Source organism: Doryrhamphus excisus, chromosome 4 (assembly GCF_030265055.1).
Source record: "Doryrhamphus excisus isolate RoL2022-K1 chromosome 4, RoL_Dexc_1.0, whole genome shotgun sequence".
NCBI classification, from domain to species: Eukaryota; Metazoa; Chordata; class Actinopteri; order Syngnathiformes; family Syngnathidae; genus Doryrhamphus; species Doryrhamphus excisus.
This window is the reverse complement of record NC_080469.1, coordinates 17735842-17755649: the sequence shown is the minus strand read 5'-3', so window position 1 is coordinate 17755649 and position 19808 is coordinate 17735842. Positions and strand designations below refer to the sequence as shown.

Genomic DNA, 19808 nt, shown 5'->3' with positions numbered 1-19808 from the left:
TGCCCGAAGACAGCTGGGATAGGCTCCAGTATGCCCGTTAGCCTTGTGAGGATAAGCGGTAGAAAATGAATGAATGAATGTCTCTTGGTGTAAAATGTCCTGTATCCAGTAAATTCGCTATTTAAAAAAGGCATGCTAGTACTACATGTACGGTTAAACCACCTGACATTCGGCCCATATTTTGCTTTACAGCATGTTTTCCAGAGCAGGCCTGTTCTCATCCAAAAATGTCACCCAGATTGGATGTGCTACTGCCTGTTGGTTTAACCATAACACAGGGTAGCAAGCAACCTGCAGCTATCTGGCACAGACAGCTACATGTGCATCACCAATAAATACTGTAAGTAAGAAATATCAAATGAATCAACTTTTCTTGAATGTATTGTGTGACACTGGACTTTGACTTACTATGTGGTTGATAAGCCCGACTGTGTGTCAAACAAACCGCAGTGACAAGAAAAATCACTCTTAAATCCCATCTCCACTCCACAGGTATGGTTTACCACAGGAAATCCTCAACACGTGTCTCCTGCCCATTTGCCTCCTTCCTGCCTTTAAAACCTCTCAGCTGCTGCCACCAATCACCTCACACAGTTTTGATCATTGAGAAGAACCCCCCCAACGCCCCGCTCTTGTTCTTCCTCAGCTTGTAGACAACTTTCCACCACCATCTGCTGTCTCTTCCTGTCAAGGCGTCGAGGCTTCTTGTGGTCATGTATGCCATTATTATTATGTTGAAATGAGCTCTGCTGCTTCTTCCTACTCCTTTTCAGACAGTAGACGTATGCTACTCCTAATTGTTTAAATATGTGGTTCGGAAAACGCCATTAGTAAAGGTAGTCCATCCTAATGGCAAAAATATGCCACCATTCTTGGCGTTTGCTACAGCTGTCTCTCTAGTTGAGTGGAGACGGGGATGTACTGGATGCTCACACTCCCGTTTACAGTGGGTAAAAAACTGTACCCTCATATTGATTCACTTATAACAATACTGTGCTGTTTATATATACTGTTTATGTTTAATTGGGTGTAACATTTTGTCAGAGTTAGTTAGTCAAAGTACATGTTGTATATGCAGCAAAATGCGTTTAGGGCATAATGAGGTGTTGCGATGAGCTGAAACATGACTTCCACTGTTTTGGATGATTTATTTGTCATAAACTTTTTAAAGTCATAAAATAACAATACGCATACGGGCTGCATCCTGTTCAAGTCCAAAAAAAGCCATAAAAGAGCGGCACACTCTGTGTGACTCCGTATGCTGCCATCATCACGGAGAGGCGTGGCATTCCATGATGTATATGCGTTAATTATGCGAAAAATGTAATGTAATTAATAAAATAAATGAGTTCTCGCCACCATATATAATCATTTGTGCTTTTTTTCTAGCTATACAAAAACGTAGTTGTAGGTGGAGCATAGGTAAGATTTGGATTGAAGCCGGCACTCTGCTACCCCCCCTAAAAAAAAAGCTTTGAATGTGGGCTCAGCAATGCAGGTGTGCACACAGCCACAAATATGTGATGAAAGCCCTCACTGAGAGCCGAGACCCCATCTGACCCAGGGTGAAGCCCACCCTCCCTAGTCTTTTACTCCCCCCTTTTCAGAGCAGAGGGGGCTGCCGCACAGAACAGAAAAAAGGATGAAGCAAGAGAGGTTCGATTATGATCCAATATAAAAGTGTAAGAGTGGTCGAGGTGTAATGCTGTGACATGCATGTGGTGCCTCCATGTGCGGCGTTCCTCATGAGCCCATTCCAACAACACACACACACACACACACTAACGCCCGGTATTAACATATGTATGGCTACCCTCGCCCCTGATTATGCTAATCACCTGTCCGGCCTCTGCAGGCCCTGAAATGGGTGTATTTAGCAGTTGGCTGGCTCCCAATGCAGCCTGAGGTGTACATTCACACACTTCTCAATGGGCAGATTCTTCCACGTTGCTGCCTTCATTCAGGTCTCACCCCCCCCCTCCAAAAAAAATCGCTCCAAAAAAAACTATTCAAGGCCAATAGATTCACCAAGCACTGGATGGAGCAGTAGATGAAGAAAATACAGCGGTTGGTGTACAATTAGAAATAACTGTGGTGTATCTGACTGAATAATTCAATCACGAGAAAATCCCCCACTCAAACTCTATTGGACTTTAAATCTCAATCTTTTTCTCATACTTTGTATCGGCATCTATCAAATTAAAGGCAGGCGAGCCACGGCCCTGTCTTGCATCGAGTAGCCGCTGATTGGCCGGCAGACCTCGGTTGGAGCAGGCAATCTCCACCAGCCATCTCCCCGTCATTTCCTGGAAAGATGGTCCCCGTGATTCCAGGTATCCCCAAGTGGCAAATTCCTAAAGAGTGTGCAAAGTCCTCAAAGCAGGAGGAAGCTGAAGGACCAATTGTTTTCATTTTTTCAAGTTCTTTGCTCTTGCATGACAAGTTGCCGTGGTTACCTCAACCATTGTGAATTTAAGGGTCACTTGGAGTTGACGTTGGTGGACCAGTGAGATACAAACTCAAAAGATGTACCTGAACTGCTTTCTGGATGTAAGGTTCCACACTCGGCAACCCCCCCTCGCATGCTATGGCTAGGTCCACACACGGCTATGAATCAATATTTAGCCAATCAGAAGCCCGTAAAAGTAATCCCCATGTTGATACGTTGCTAGGTCCAACTGAAAAATGAATGATCATTTAATAAATTAACTGTTTTAACAAGGTGGGACAAGCTTGACCTGCATGTTCTGAACTCCTGTTTCAAACAGGGTAGATGCACACCACCAGTTAATAATGTTAAAAAAACAGCGCCATCATTTAGTCAATTATTATAGCCTTACCCAAATTCCTATATTATGAAGAGATATATTTACTAGGAGTGGAGTTTGCATGTTCTCCCCGTGCACGCGTGGATTCTGTCCGGGTACTCCGGTTTCCTCCCACATTCCAAAAACATGCTAGGTTAATTGACGACTCCAAATTGTCCATAGATATAAATGTGAGTGTGAATGGTTGTTTGTTTATATGTGCCCTGTTATTGGCTGGCGACCAGTACAGGGTGTACCCCGCCTCTCACTCAAAGACAGCTGGGATAGGCTCCATCAGCCCCCCGACCCCCTCCAGGGATAAGCGGTAAAAAATTAATGAATAATTGAATATACTGTATATTCTTCAAGGCTATACCAATTACATCCTGCTTTATAAGACTGACACTAACATCCAATAACGTTTTATACCTATTATTTTTACAGTTTAAATTGGACTTTGATTTGTGCACACCTGGGTTGGATTTGACAAACTGTACCTGGGCAACTGTCCTCATCGAATATCATGACATCACCACTCTTAACAAAACATCTGGTTGTTTATGGCAAACCTTTTTGAACTTTTCAATTGTCTTCCTCTGCAAACCTGAGAAGTCCCACACGATTGACGGCGAGTTTGTTTCAGATGGATATACTGTATAAGATGAATGAAATGCCGTCATCGTGAGGAGGAGGAATGTTTGTGTGTGACACAAAATCACTGTCCAGACCTATACAGGTTGAAATGACGTAAAGGTGCCGGTGAAAGTTGGCTGGATTTTCCTCTTACAGAGCGTGAATGGAAGCTAGCGAGGGTTATCTTGTGCGCACAACTATTTTCATCGTGTTGTGTTTTACTGCTTTAATGTAAGGAACGTTTTACAGTAAAACAAGAGTGTCGTACAAAATATCTTACATTTGTAGTTGGAATTGCATGGGTGACTACATCTTCCTTAATGACAAGCACAGGCATTATAGTTTGTTGACGATTTTGGTAGCAATATGTGCAGTGGCAAGAAAAGTTTGACAAGTTAGCCACTTTGTTACCAATAAATAAATGTACTTTACATTTACATTTATTTTTCATTATATAGTTTAAGGGTTGGATCTTTTTATACAACACTGGGTGTTTTATAACCCCTAATACAGGCTCCAGAGCCGCATGTGGCCTCATGCTCAAGTATTTTATGTATATGCATCTTTGTAATGAGTTCGGAAAAAAATCTGACTTTCTGGGAGACCCTATACTCGATCAACTTTGCTTTTTCTCCTCTGAACTACTTTGATACCCCAAAATTCCCTCCAAAACTGGAAGTCAATCAAAATCAAAAGTTAAATTATATTAAGCTTTAAATTATATTTTGCGGCTCCAGTCTATTTTTCTTTTGTGAGCGAGGGGGTAATTTATATTCAAGGTTGCCGACCCATGCCCTTACACATAAGCTAAAGTATGTTTAAAATCAACACTTGGATGTCAGTTATTGGACACTACGGTAGTGCAGGTAAGGCAATACAGGACTTGTTCTGCTGTTAAATGTTTTATATACTGTATGAGATAATCATACGCAATTGAAGAAAATGTTACATGTTAAACACAGGAAGTGAATAAACTATCATTAACTGCTGAGACACAGAGAAAGGATAGGATAATTAAGCTGTGACTCTTCCGACACCTTTTCAGACATGTTGAATTGTGCAATAAATAAACTCAACTATTAGCATAACACCAAGGCACACTGTTTCTTTTTGGTAGTTTTCATAGTATATTTCTTGATGCATACATGTTTGAATAAGACAGTATATTGACTATTTAGTATCAATAACACAATCCAATCCTACACCAAGGCTCTCACACACACATTGCCCCCTGCTTGAATGCCTCCATCACACACACTAAAACAAATTGTGCAACACAGGAAAAGTTTTTGTATCTGTAAATCTTTATTATGCCTTGCGTGCGCATGTGTGGTATCATTGGAGCTGCCAGATTCTATGACGCCTTGCTGCAGGAATTACAATCACAATTACAAATTACTGTATGCGTGTGTGTGTGTCCAGAAGAGAGGCTGGAGGGCATCCAAACACTTTATAGTATATGTGTGCATTGCATTGAAAAAGTACAGTTTGGATGGCGCGGTGGAGGTACAAAAAACACTGCCCTACTATGCTCCAGCTACAAGCACACTCGCCCTCTGCTGTTTGTGGCTTTCTCCACCCCTCTGGCAGTCAGTGCTGGGAGGGAGGCAAGGGAAAGAGGGAGGGAAGGAGGGAAGCCAGACCACCCTGCTCTCATGGCAGGCCTGAGTGTTTACATTGCCGTGGCTCACTCTGTAATACATCTGGCATTCTGAGGCCACTCTCTCCAGCCAGGGATAGGGGAGTCAAGGAGGGAGAAGTTGGGGGGGGGCAAAAGAGAGAGACCTTTCTGGCAAAGAGAAGCAGAACGAGCAAGAGAGGGAGTGAAGAAGGGAGGAGGGTAATTCTCTGCACAGTACTCCTGTGCTCGGTCATTCGCAGGCCTCTGCTTTTTGAATAAGAGCGCCTGGAAGAATGCACAATGTAAACACAGGGCTCGGAGGCATCTTGAATGAATGTGCGTCCACCTTGCACCACATACACACACACACAGCACTTAAAAAAAGAGAGTGTTTCAAGAGAGTGTTTCACATAATGTACACAAAGCTGTTTTCAAATTAGGTTTAAACATGGCGTCGTTGTCACACGTGTGCCACACTAAATCCCAGCTAACAGCTAGTCTGTGCTTCTCATCAAACTGTAAAATTTCACAAAACACCCTTGGAATCTTATCCATACTAGAAAACTGCTAAATACTTGCCTGAGATGCGAATAAATAGATTGCTAAGCAATAAAAGAGGATGTCACAGCAAAGATAGACGATGGGATGTGTGGTCATGTTTGAGTTCTTGCCGAATCACAGTGGCTGTTGGAGAAAAAAAATGAATAGGAGAAAATAGCATAGCAAGCCTTGTCGGACTCAACCAAAATTCCAACTCTGCCCTGCGTGTGTTCTATTTGCACCCATGCATCTACAAGGAGAGCTCTGAGAGCTCACATAAAAAAAAGCTGGATCATCCAGCCATACATGCAAGCCACAATCACCACCCACCCGCCCAACTCAACCCCGCTTCATCCTCAGCCAAAAGAAAGGATGTCAAGCACCGCAACAAAATAACCGTTAACTCTTTTGTCAAGTCAGCTCTTAATTGCACACGATGCAAAACAGATGAGGGAGGAATAGACAGTTCACAGCTCCTATCAAATCGTGTTGTAATGTGGAGTTACAGGTCTTTAATAACAGTAAACAGTGGAACCTCTATATCAGAGGTAGGGAACCTATGGCTCGGGAGCCAGGTAGGGCTCTTTTGATGACTGTATCTGGCTCTCAAGCATTTACCACAATAAAAATGTATGTTTGCTAAGATTTTAAAGTAAACATCACAGAAATCACTGTTAAAAATATTAAAAATCAACAACTTTCTTATGCATTTTAATCCGTCCATCTATTTTCTACTGCAATACGGCCGACCATATCTATCTTTCCTGATGATATTTTCCAGGTCAAACACCAAAACTCGATTATTACTGGGTAATGCGGTAGTCTACCGCGGTCATTAAGATGTAAATGTAAACTTTCCTCCTTTAGTCAAATAGTCACCTAGCTAAAGCTGCAGAACCAAGCCTTCTGGCAAAGATGGCCAAAAGAATGAAATATACTGAGTACGGTGCAAAACTATGCAGCAGCAGAAGTTGCATTAATGGCAGCAAGTATTTGATTTATTATTGGACACTGCACTGCTCACAAAAGTGTGCTGGCCACACCCCCTTGGCGTGGGGTAGTGTGCCTGGTCTACGTAATTAGAGCCCATTATATCTAAAACTGTTGGTCTTACATAAAAATGTACACATTTTATTGCATTCAATGTTTAAAAAAACGTATATGGCTCTCACAGATACACATTTTAAAATATCTGGTCTTCATGGCTCTTGTAGCCAAAAAGGTTCCCGGCCCCTGCTCTATATTATAATCCAATCCAACTTTATTTGTAACAACTGCAAAGAACCAAAGAGTTTTACAGACATACAATACATCTACAGAATAAATAAACATATAAGCAAGACATTAAAAGGTATTATATAAAAGTATGACAGTGTGGGTCTTTCCTCCAGGGACTCCGGCTTCCTCCCACATTCCAAAAACATGCATATTAATCGAGAGACTGTAAATTGTCCATAGGTATGAATGTGAGTGTGAATGGTTGTTTGTCTATATGTGCCCTGTGATTGGCTGGCGACCAGTCCAGGGTGTACCACGCCTCTCACACGAAGACAAGGACGAGCGGTAAAGAAAATGGATGGTTAGACGGATATAAGAGTATGTCCCTTTAAGTCATAAAATATATTTTAAAGTTGCATAAAACTTTAGAAGTCACACAAGACTTCAGTTCAGTGAGCATCAAAAAAGTTTTTCCACCACAGAAGGAAACCAGTTGATGTTGTTTTTTTGTTTTTTTTAAAGGCAACATAGAACCAAAAATTGACATTTTCATGGTACACTAAGCCTGGCTGGCTGAAGAGACAATATTGTTTTGAAGAAAACAGCATGTTAACTGTTAACGGGGACCTATTGTGCTCCATTCCGACCCTTTGTATTGAGTTGTGAACTCCAACCCACAATTTATTCCACCCACTTCGCTGTGATTGGTCCCACTCAGTTTGTATAGCTTGTGCCCGGCCATGGCCATACATGGCTCACTGTGACGTCACATTGAGCTGGTGTTGGAAAAACTCTCTGAAACAGAGCGTTCAGAGCCATTCCTAACTCACTTCCAAATGCTCAAACCTCATTATCTGAAACTTTGGCATCGTTTTACACGATAATACAACATAATAGGTCAGAAAAACATTTTCGCCATTGGAAGATGGTACGGCTTTGACCCTGGAACAGATTATATAGGTTATGTATCGTGCATAGTGTTAATATCCTAATCATTGCCCTCAGAGTTCATTGAACAAATATTGCTAGAGTAAAGGACAATAACAGGGATATCAGCACGCACACACACACACACTTACATGCAAAACACAAACAATAATTGGGGGACAGCTGTAGCCAACCCCCCCACCACCATTCTCCACCATCTTTCCCCTCTGCTGAGACTCTTCACTCTGCACCCAGGCCACAGGTTGAGTATCAGGTGAGGTTTTAAATAGCGGGGGCCTCTACAAGATGACCTCAGGGTCCCGGGGGTCTACCCCTGTGGCCCCTGGCCTCAACACCGTGCCCCCACCTCCCAAGAGCACTCTGGACCCAGGTTCCTCCCTCCCTTCAAGTGTTCTGCTTTAAAAATGACAACCCATAGCAACATGTCCTTGTCCAGACCATGACATTCATCAGTCAGAAATTTTGATGATTCCGTTTTAACGCAATCACCAACGGAATTACGGATTCGACAATAAAAACAGAATCTAATGTTAAACGCAGAATCTCGTGGAACTTGACCATGTGAATAAAATGCTATAACCGTGAGGAGACGGAAGATTCCCTAGCGGCATGTCCTCACAAACACTTACCAGCCCCGTCCTGTACTAAATATGTCGAGGCGGCAACCGGAAACGTCGGCTAAGTCGGTGAAAAAACGTTGAAACTCTAGTCACCGAGCATCAGGGGAAGTGCTGCAGCTTGATTTATTTTAACTTTTTGTCAACATAAGTATAACAACATTAAGGGGAGGAGTTTAGCACATGAATATTACAGAGATCAGCTATTATTACACTTGTATGGCCATTAAAACTGTTAATTACATCAAAAACCTTAGCTGTACAGTTAAAAGTTTGATGATGGTATATAGAAATCCAATTTCTATGATTCCCGACGGGCAGTGGATAGTACATGTTCTTGCGTAAATGGAAGCTAAATCTAGATGCACATTCTCCCCCCCCCCCCCCCCCCCCCATCAATGGTGTTCAGGTCGAGCCACGTTCCCGGCCTTCCTTATAGTCCAGAAATGACATTAACACGTGAGGGCCCGTCCTACAGGAAAGTTGATGTTTATGTGATACTGTTTTAATTAGAGGCAGGTGGTGCGGCTATTTTCTTAACAATTTGGCCTGTGTTTGCTTGGACCCAGAATGCTGAGGGATGGCTCCGTTTTCCATTTTGCAGCCGGGTGGAGCGCTTTAAAAAAATATATACGAGGGGGTCTTATTCCTTATTCCCTCCTGGTCCCTGCATCATCATGGATACGGTTTAAAAGCGGATAATCGGGAAATCCTCATGACTCATCTGCAACTTGAAACTTTGGAGGATGAGCAGCAACGAGTCAGTTGGAGGTCGGGGCGGGATGAGGGGTGTGCAAAACAACAATACTACAACTTCCTGTTTGAGCAAATGACTTCCTTCGAGTGCCGCAGTTGGCATAAACATGGCATTTATCCACGCTGAGGAGGCGGGGAAAGATCCTGAGCATAATATTTAGCAAAAGCAGCCCGTGAGGTTTGACAAGTTCAACTCTCTGTGTATGCAAGCCTCTCGGTCCACATCGCTCTCTGTCTCTTTGTCTAATAAACACAACTTCCTGTGTCAGATTGTTTATAAATACTGTTGAGTGAGCACTGAGTGAAAAAGACATCATGCGGGTAAAAAGGGGGCAGCGTCAGAACCTCGCCGTAGTAGTTCCGAGGCCAGTGCATGTGCGTCCACGAGGCCCACACAGCTTCCCAGGCGGGGTCGATCACGGGTCGGCTGCGGAGGGCAGCTCCAAATGAAACATAAACAGCCGCTTCGTCCTGCTCATTCCCTCTTCTCTTTCCTCTAGGACGATGGGCCAGTACGCCCCCTCCCACCCATCATCATCATCATCACCACCACCACACCAATGCATGGCGTTCCACGGTCCAGGCAGAACTAATCTATCCCTCAGCTGTGTAGTCTAATCTAAACAAACAGATCTCTCCCTACCAACATCTGGAAACCCTCATGTACAGGACCTATGAAACCACTGAGGCCTGGTGTGTGTGTGTGTGTGTGTGTGTGTGTGAACAGGTCAGTCAAACAGTAAGAGTTGATGCTGTAGACATCTAGCGGTAGTTTTTGTGTATCTGATCAAGCTCAACAAACCAAGACAATTGAATCTAATAACAGTTTGGCTTTGGACATACATTTATAAGACAACTGTATTTTGGAGCCTAAAACATATATACCGTAAAACGAGGTTATAAAAGGATTGCGGGGTAATAAGGGACAATTTTCGGGGTCATAAGGGACAATATTTGGGAAAATGTTTTAAATGTAATTCTGCCTTTTCATGTTAAACAGGAAGCTGCTTTGTGTTTTTTTTCAAAGAAGCATATATTCTTGAACAAATCGTTCAAAAAACATTTTCCGGAAAATTGTCCCTTATTACCCCACCGTCCCTTATAACCCTGTTTTACGGTATTATTTTTCCATCAAATTTATTTAAGTCACAGTAGTCGACTGGGAGTGTGTTAGAGTTAGCCGTTAGAGTTAGGGTGTGTCTGTAGCTTTAATGCTAATGAACTGTGTTGGTCCATGCCTATCTCCATCAGAGTGTGCACTGTAACTTCAACATAATAGATGCCATGCATCATGTGCAATAGTGTAACTTAAAGGACATGAGGACACAAACACAAACACTAGCATAGCTACTACGTGCGCTACAGTGCTAACATTAGCGGTCACATTTTAATAGCGGCATTACGCTCGGTTTTTTGCTGGAGAGGAAAGAAAATGGTCAAACTTCCAGCGCCCATGTCTGATGCATAGTTGGAAAAGGTTGCAGGGTTTTTATTTTAAGATGTGTAGTGAAGCCTGATTTTTTTTTTTTTTACACTTGGAACGGGAGTATCTTACCCGGGGCATGTCAGACAAACAAACAAAACATTTGAGAGCCTCTTTTCTCAAAGATGACAGATTTTTCTCATGTTTGGTGCTCATAAACAGGCTCTCGGGGACACATATTGCTGTTAGAACATCATTAAGAAATTCATTGTGTATAACTGGAGACCTATAAGTTGCCATTTATATCGGAAAAGTACTAGATTGGTCACATGCACACATTCAATGCATATTGAGTAATATAAAACAAAACAAAACATCAGCTCTTCCATTCATGAATCCGCCAGACCACAGTGCTGGAATGTGGATCAAAGGAAAGAAAGAAAGGAAAAAAGCACAGCCGCTGTGACCCCCCCCCCCCCCCCCCTTCTCCTCTCTACAACACCACCACCCATGCACAGCCTTTCTTTTTCTGGCCATTCTTTCATTCTGTATGTTTTCCTCCTATAGCAACAACAAGCAAGAAGGTTTATGATCCTCCTCACAAAACACAAGTTCCCATCTCTCTCTCTCTCTCTCTCTCTCTCTTTTCCTCGTCCCTCCCCTCTCAGCCAGAGGCAAATCTTTTTGGAAAGTTGAGAGCTGTCCAAAACGGGGACCACACACACAGTCTGTGAGCATTCAACTGCCTGGGGCAGGCACACACACTACACACACACACACTCACACACAAAATGGCGGCTTTGGCGAAGAAAAAAAAAGCCTCTACCCCCCAAAAGCTGCTTATGAACTTAATTACAACTTTGCTTTTTGGAGTATTTTAGCTTTAGATGCTGCAAAGGAAGTTCTGATGAGTTCATTTAGCATTTAGAGTTGTCTTGGACACTTGGGCAAACAATAACTGCACCCCCTAAACGTGGCTTTGTTTGGTACATTCCTCCACAGCCATGCAAAGAAATAACAAACCAGAGAGTCTTACCTTCCACCCAAAGTTTCTCCACGTCCGTCTCCAAATTAGCCGCTCGTAAGCCCACCGCGAAAGCTCCGAAAATCATGAGGCCCACCACTAAAAACTTTCCACAGTTCTTTTGTATATAACAGCCCAGCCTGAATAAAAGTCTCTGGAACTTTGCTCTCAGCCACAGCGGCGCTTTCCTCCCGGTTGCTTTCCCCTAAAGACAAAAAGACAGCAGACAACTGGCATTAACGGTCTGGTTCCACTTGCTCATGATACACTTACCTGTGCAGGTGAGGCATGTATGGTAGAGACATGTGTTACCCGAGCACATGTCTTTGAATCAATAGTATCCTTCCTTGAGCAACCATGATCTCCATGTAATAGCAATTATGAACATGAAGCATGGATGCTCTTTGCACACATGAAACAAGAAGGTAAATAAAAGTAGTCTGCATCTAACATTCAAATAATAACAGCACCTGCAATGGAGGAAGGTGTACCAAAATGCCAAACAAAGGTTTTGGGAGTCATGTTGTTACAATGAGTCCTCTGTATTTATGCAACTTTCTGTTGATGACTTTTGTAAATGTAGGCTTGTCTTTAGGAACTAAATGTTTGATTTAGTGGAAAAGATGGAGGCACCCTGCTATAATGTAAACTATAATCACATTGCATGTGGTCCAACGAGTGCTGAGACCTGAATGGGGACTGGGGGAGCCTTCCATGAACGGGAGACTCACACGATGTTTGTGAGCGGAAGCAGGCAAAGTCACATGGAGCAACACGCACCACAACATGCAATGTTCTGACATGAGGAGAGACTGTTGTATGTCTTAGAGATCAAGAAACAAGAATAGGGAGTCAAAACAAGCTGGAGGAGGCGACACGAGAAGCCGGGACGTGTGTGTAAAAGTGTGTGTAAAAAAAAAAAGAAAAGCACCTGGGAGATCTGTTCCAAAGCGAAGCCCGCGTCGCAGTAGCTCGGCCGCTGCAGGTAGTCCAAATCCGGCGGCTGCGGCGGAGGATGCGGCGGCAGGTCGCGGCTGGAGCTCCTCTGGGTCCTCCGCGTTAGCCTCGGCCGGCCGGACTCTCCTGTCCCCGGCTCGGGGGGCGCACTAGCAGCCGAGGCCATGTTGCGGGGACTGCGCGCTGCTCAGCGATTCCCACTCGAGTGTGTCTCCCCGAAAGACGGCGACGACGGCGGCGCAATCCGACAAAGTTTCACTCGGAGGGGGGACCTCATAGTCCGCTTGGAGAGGGCGAGTCAAAATAGTGTGCGCCGTCCATCCCAACATTGCGTGATCCGGAGGTCTCCGCCGCCTTTGCACCGCATTCACCGATGAGGAAGAAGAAGAGGAGGTAGAAAAACCAAACCAAAAATCAGAGTGTTAGTGTCTCTTAAAAAGAGTGATGATTCCCACACGGCAGAAGGCTGGATGCTTGCAGCATTGTGCGGAGATGTGCGTACTCTCTTCCCTTGGGCCGCGCGTCACGGCCAACTCTGACTTTCAATAGAAGAGGAGAAAAAGAACTCTCTCCATTTGGAGGAGGAGGAGGAGGGGTGCAAAAGGAGGGAGGAAAAGAGGAGGGGCCCAAAAGAAGGGGGAAAAAAATCAAGATCCCGCCTCTGGTGCTGTCAGATTGCAAGGTTTGCTTGCTTCTGATTGGTTCCAGAAGGGCAAAAAATACTCAGCAAACACGACTATTATTAGCTGCTTAGCAACAGCTCACTAAAGTAAGGGGGGACCACCCAAGCAGGGAGGGGGGGACCTCATGTGTGCATCTCCCAATGCATGGGGATGCTCACCCAGGGATAAAGCCGCTTGTTGTATGTTAGGTGTTTTTTTTAATTCAGCGGGGGAAGGGGCGTGAACATTTAAATTAAGCATGCACCCCACCACCACACACACCCACCCACACCACTCATCCATATGTGAGTGGAAGTTCGTTGCACGTGACAGTGTGGAATCCTACTGTTCAGCATCGGTACTGCACCTGCTGCAGCAACCTACACTAATGACCCACAAGAGTGATTTAAGAGATAAACAAACATAAATACTTTATTATTCATTCACCTGTAGTAAATGTTTAACAACGCAAAAAGTCAAATAATTACACATGCAGTTGGTGTCAATATTGTGTTTGTTTTCAACCACTTACTTGGACAATTTATTTGGTACACTGCTTAGTACAACACTCATACAACCAATCAATGTATTAGTTATACGCCTTGGAATTCAGCTGAGAAGTAAGATTCCAATATGTCAATTAAAATTAAAATATGTCCGCACTTACCACCATCATTCCAAGGTTGGGAGGTAATGTCTTCAATAATTCCACACCCTTATGGTAGCAGTATTTTAAATTATTCGCAAATATCTGTGGAATACACCCTCCCGTGCTGTATGAAGAAAAAGACAGAAAAACGTGGGTGCCCCCCCCCCCCCCATTGGAAGTTACCACTGTCACGTGACACCTCCAAAAAATGGAAGCATGATATGCCATTAGTCGTCTTGCTCATTCACGTCCAGACAGGAAGAGGCAAGAGCACAGAAAATAGGAGAAACTGGTAACTAGAAGAAATTGTTTTTTGTACGTTCCCTCTGGCTTAAAAGTTAAAGAGCTGTTGCCATCGCTGTCTTCTCCAATGTATGCACGAAGAAACTAGCTATAAACTTCACCGATGATTCGATTCAAACATGGCCGACATGTTTTCTCCTTCTTTGTGAGCTTGGGAGTTGACGCCTACATAGCTTGCAATTCGCAACACCGCCATCAGCAGGACTAGAAAAGGCTCGCCAACAAATGAAGAGCTTGCAACCAAAAGGCGCTAAATCCAATTTTCACCAAGCTGCATGTTTTTCATGAGTTTAATAGACCCCTGTCATGTGTATCCAACACAAATTGTGTTTTTACAGTATTCTGTAACATGGAAGTTTTTTTTACGCCATAAAAGGCATGTCTCTACCTTGACACCTCCAACTTTCATGAGAAACATTATTTTACTTGTACTAAAAAACATACAATGTAAAGAGTTTGTAATGAGATGATTTTTGTCACTGTCACCTTCATGGTGCAGTCAAATATGAGCACTGCTTTTAATAAAATTTTTATTAATTTAATTAATAATTATTATTTTGTATTGTATGTTGAGAATGGCTTCTGTGTTGTAATTATTTTATTAGCATAGCACATTAAAGCACCTTACATTCTTTTACAACAATGCCACTGAAGAAGTTAAAGGTGACTTCAAATTTATTTCAGCCAAAAGGCGCTAAATCCGAAAAAAAAACAATTAAAAAAAATATAGAAAATACATGGTGTGTGCAGGATTTTTATAGCATGCATTTTTATGACCTATATTGATAGCTCTTTCATTTGCAATATAATAATAATAATAATAATAATAATAATAATAATACATTTTATTTGTATAGCGCTTTTCAAGATACTCAAAGACACTTTACAAAAGAATGAAGTTGAATAGAGCAAGTAAACAGAATAAAAGACACACCAAAATACAACATTCATTGGTTAGTACACAGTTAAAAAAAGCGGGGGCGGGGCACAGCAGTCAGATATAGAAGGTTAGACATTAAAAATAGATTTAAAGAGGTGGGTTTTGAGTTGTTTTTTGAAGGTGGGAAGGTCAGGGCAAGCACGGAGTGAGTGGGGCAAAGAGTTCCAGAGAGTGGGGGCAGCGATGGAGAAGGCTCTGTCTCCCCAGGTTCGGAGCTTGGTCTTACAGGGGAGTGCCAGGAGGTTGGAGTCTGAGGAGCGAAGGGGACGCGGGGATTATGTGGATGGAGGAGGTCTGTGAGATATGGGGGGGTCAGATCGTGGAGGGCTTTGTAGGTGATGAGAAGAATTTTGAAGTGAATGCGTTGGGGGACGGGAAGCCAGTGGAGGTTTTGGAGGACAGGGGTAATGTGTTCACGGGAGCGGGTGGAGGTGAGGAGGCGGGCAGCGGAGTTCTGAATATATTGTAGTTTGTTGAGGGTTTTGGATGGTGTACCGTAGAGAATGCTGTTGCAGTAGTCGATTCTGGAGGTGATGAATGCATGGATTAGGGATTCAGCGGCAGACAATGTAAGTGATGACGGAGACGGGCTATGTTCTTAAGATGAAAGAATGCAGTCCGGGTTAACTGTTTGATGTGGGGTTCAAATGAAAGGGTGGGGTCTAGGAGGATACCAAGGTTGCGGATGAGCGGGGATGGAGTGAGGGTGGCGCTGTCAAATTGAAGATGGAAATTATGGGTGGGCGCCGTGGTGTTTTTGGGACCGATGATGATAATATCTGTTTTGTCACTATTAAGTTTGAGAAAATTTTGTTCCATCCAAGTTTTGATATCAGCTAAGCAGTTGGTGAAGGTGGAGTAGATGTTGGAGTTGATGGAGGTGGTAGAAATGTATAGTTGAATATCATCAGCGTAGCTGTGGAAATTGAGGCCATGTCGACGGATGATATTGCCAAGTGGAAGGATGTAGAGGATGAAGAGAAGAGGACCAAGCACCGAACCTTGGGGAACACCTTGAGGTAAAGGGGCTATGGAGGAGGAGCAGCTATTTATGTGCACAAACTGTTGACGGTTGGTGAGGTATGATTGGAGCCAGGACAGAGCAGAATCGGTGATATTGAGGCTGGTTTTGAGGCGGGACAGGAGGATAGAGTGGCTAATGGTGTCAAAGGCTGCGGTGAGGTCTAGGAGGATGAGGATGGTAAGATGGCCGGAATCGGAGGAGAGAAGAAGATCATTGGTGATTTTAAGAAGAGCTGTTTCAGTGCTGTGTTTGGGACGGAAGCCGGACTGGAAGGATTCAAACAGGCTGTTGGAGTTGAGGTGAGATTGAAGTTGAGCAGCTATGACACGTTCAAGGATTTTGGACAGAAAGGGGAGGTTGGATATGGGACGGAAATTGGAGAGGTTATTGGGATCGAGACCAAACTTTTTGAGTGTGGGGGTGATTGCCGCCAGCTTGAGAGACTGTGGGACGGATCCAGTGATAAGGGAGGAGTTAATCATACTTGATGACCAAATAGATTGATATGTGCGTAGTTAAAAATCATTGATTTTCTCGAAATCAGTCAAAATGGATTTCGCGCCTTTTGGTTGCAAGCTCTTCAAATGTAGAGTTCAAAAAAGAGATGTATTCGCAGAATACATCATTTTACATCATCATAGTCATTTTACATCATATCCCTATTTAACAGTTTGTGCCTACATATTGTCCTTACATTCATTAATTAATTTTCTCGGGTCGCGGGGGTGCTGGAGCCTATCCCAGCTGTCTTCTGGCAAGAAGCGGGGCACACCCTGGACTGGTCGTCAGAGACAGACTTTCCCATTAAAATGTTTTTAAAAAATCGATTAATGGATGTTTTTGTTCATTCATTCATTAATTCATTCATTTTCTACCGCTTATCCTCACAAGGGTCACGGGGAGGGGGGGGGGCTGGAGCCTATCCCAGCTGTCTTCGGGCGAGCGGTGGGGTACACCCTGGACTGGTGGCCAGCCAATCACAGGGCACATATAGACAAACAACCATTCACACTCACCTATGGACAATTTGGAGTCGCCAATTAACCTAGCATGTTTTTGGAATGTGGGAGGAAACCGGAGTCCACAGAGAAAACCCACGCATGCACGAGGAGAACATGCAAACTCCACACAGAGATGTCCTTACATATTATCTTATAATATCTAATATCTTACCATATACTTCATTGACACCTACATTTTACAACAGCATGATAGGTCAGAAACAAATCTTTATGTGCTTGTTTATTGCAGTTTACTACACCACAAATATACAGTACAAATATACAGTAGTTTATATTATACAGTAGTTTTACGCCTCACTGTTACACTATGTAATGTTATTGTATTGTATCTGAATTGTTCGATATAAATGTGTCAGATTTCCTTGCTGTCTTGCTTCGATGAAAAAAATGGTGGTGTTGGGGGGGTAAGCTTGATGCCCCCCTGATGCTTCTGAAGCAGACATGTCTCAGCAGGGTGTAAAAAAAGATGCAGGAGTCACATCCGCTTCACAGCATATCTGTATGAGACATGCTGTTATCACGACGGTAAGGCGGTGGGACACCATCAACGTGCCACGGGCTAATGTGGAAAAACATTGTCCGCATCAAAAAAAAAGACAAAATGTGTAGCATGGCGGGCTGTAAAGATATGCCTGTAAAATGTTGCTGGGACATTATATGGCAAGCATGTGTGTGAACTAATGAAATACGTATGCATGCACACGAGATGACGCTTAAAAGGTCTTCAAACAATACAATGAGCATTGCTGGGTTTGTTGGGCATTATTGCTAGCCCAATATGATGTAGTGCAGTTGTCAAAGGTCAAAAGGACATTTTTCGCACTGCTATACAGTAAGTGCTGGAATGTTTTTGGACCTTCTTATTGGATGTAATTTTCCTTGCCTCTGTCCCTTAACTGCTCATTCATGTGGGGTTCTGTTAGCCTTCTTCAATGTAAGAGGATGAGGAGCCTCCTTCATATGTAGAGTACCATGAGATAACTATTTCAAAACGTGAATGTCAGCATGCTTTCGATTCCCACCCTGAAGTAATTGTCCACCAGCTTTGTGGCCCCTCTATGGCGTCATTGGCTAATACAGTTATGCCACAATTCTCTGCTTTTTTATTGATCACGGCTGCAAAATAAGCTACTATAAACTCACAAGAAGAGTGAGAAACACTATTGAAATAATGCATAGCAAAGTATAAAGGTGTCATCCATTCTTCTCTCCTCTTCTCTAGCCAATGCCTCATCACCGTCTTTGTCAACAAGTCTTCGATCAAGGTAAAAGTAAATGATTATTCATCCCATTCATTTGCAGTTGTTTTCTGTTGTTTGAGGTTCACAGGCTCACAGTTTCTTGGCAAAAAGCTTTTTTGTTCATACTGTATTATTACTGTGTTTTTTGGTGGGATTTTATGGCGATAGATGATGTATTTTAATCATTCATTCATTCATTTTGTATTTTATCCTCACGAGGGTCGCGGGGGTTGCTGGAGCCTATCCCAGCTGTCTTCAGGCGAGAGGTAGGGTAGAGCTGGACTGGTCGCCAGCCAATCACAGGGCACATATAGACAAACAACCATTCACACTCACATTCATACCTATGGACAATTTGGAGTCGCCAATTAACCTAGCATGTTTTTGGAATGTGGGAAGAAACCGGAGCACCCGGAGAAAAGCCAAGCATGCACGGGGAGAACATGCAAACTCCACACAGAGTGTCACGATCGGGCTTCACCCCCTCGTGACAGCTTTCTTAGTTCTCGTCTTTCCTCTCTGTTCCTCGTTCGTGCCCTTATTTTGTATTCACTTCCTCTGTTGCTGTGTTCTGCTTTCCGTTCCTTGCCATTTTCTCCCGCACCTGTTTTCAATTTGTGATTGCTATTTAGTTCAGGTGCACGCTCCCTTCGTTGTCGGTTCATTGTCTTGTGTTGAGTTTTGCCATGCTAGTGCGCCATCCTGCTGCATAGCGAAAATAAATACATTTTACCTGCATTTGGGTCCTAATCTCTGCATCCTGGGGTCGAACTTTACAACTCACAAGCCGGACCGTGACACAGAGATGGCCGACGGTGGAATTGAACTCGGGTCTCCTAGCTGTGAGGCCTGCGGGCTAATCACTTGTCCGCCGTGCAGCGTATTTTAATAATATTAGCTGCATATCAAGAAAGAAATTTGTAAAATATGTGAAAAAGGATCATATATACAACTCTCCACTATTGCTCAATAGTCAAAGCTCGTACATTCCGTCCAACATTTTTAGAATTTGACGAGACACAAGCGTTTAACATTTTTGCTTAAGATTAAAAACACATCATTGTTGTTACATGGTTTATTGGGTGTGTTATCATTCATATTTATCCATCAAGTCCAGCCACACTGAACCACATAGGTTTCATAACGAGGAAAGGAGATGAAGTAGTCGCGCAGTGAGCGATCGGGCACGGATCCCGGAATGACTTCATCAGACCATCACCTTGGCTGACTCCCTGGCAGGGTCATTTATAGTCCCTGAGGCTGGAGCATGGCCACGGGAAGAGTGTATCGACCTTGATTAGCGCATACTGTACATCTAGTTATGATTAGCAGGTGGATTATTGTTGGACTTTGGGGTGGGCCAACACATTGATGTCCTTGTCATGAAGTTCACCTTATGGTCATTATAATTACAACAAACCGT

General features: G+C 43.4%; 1 protein-coding gene across 3 annotated transcripts in view; it reads right to left on the bottom strand.

The window, feature by feature from the left end:
- Positions 1-13111, bottom strand: part of ptch1 (patched 1) — a 60543-nt gene extending 47432 nt beyond the window's left edge. For all 3 annotated transcript variants that reach the window (XM_058069900.1, XM_058069901.1, XM_058069902.1), the window contains exons 1-2: positions 12519-13111; positions 11600-11792 (exon numbers count right to left, since the gene is read on the bottom strand). In XM_058069900.1, the coding sequence (XP_057925883.1) occupies positions 11600-11792; positions 12519-12710 (385 nt within the window). In that variant the 5' untranslated portion in view covers positions 12711-13111. The remainder of the gene's footprint in view (positions 1-11599; positions 11793-12518) is intronic.
- Positions 13112-19808: the final 6697 nt, after the last annotated feature.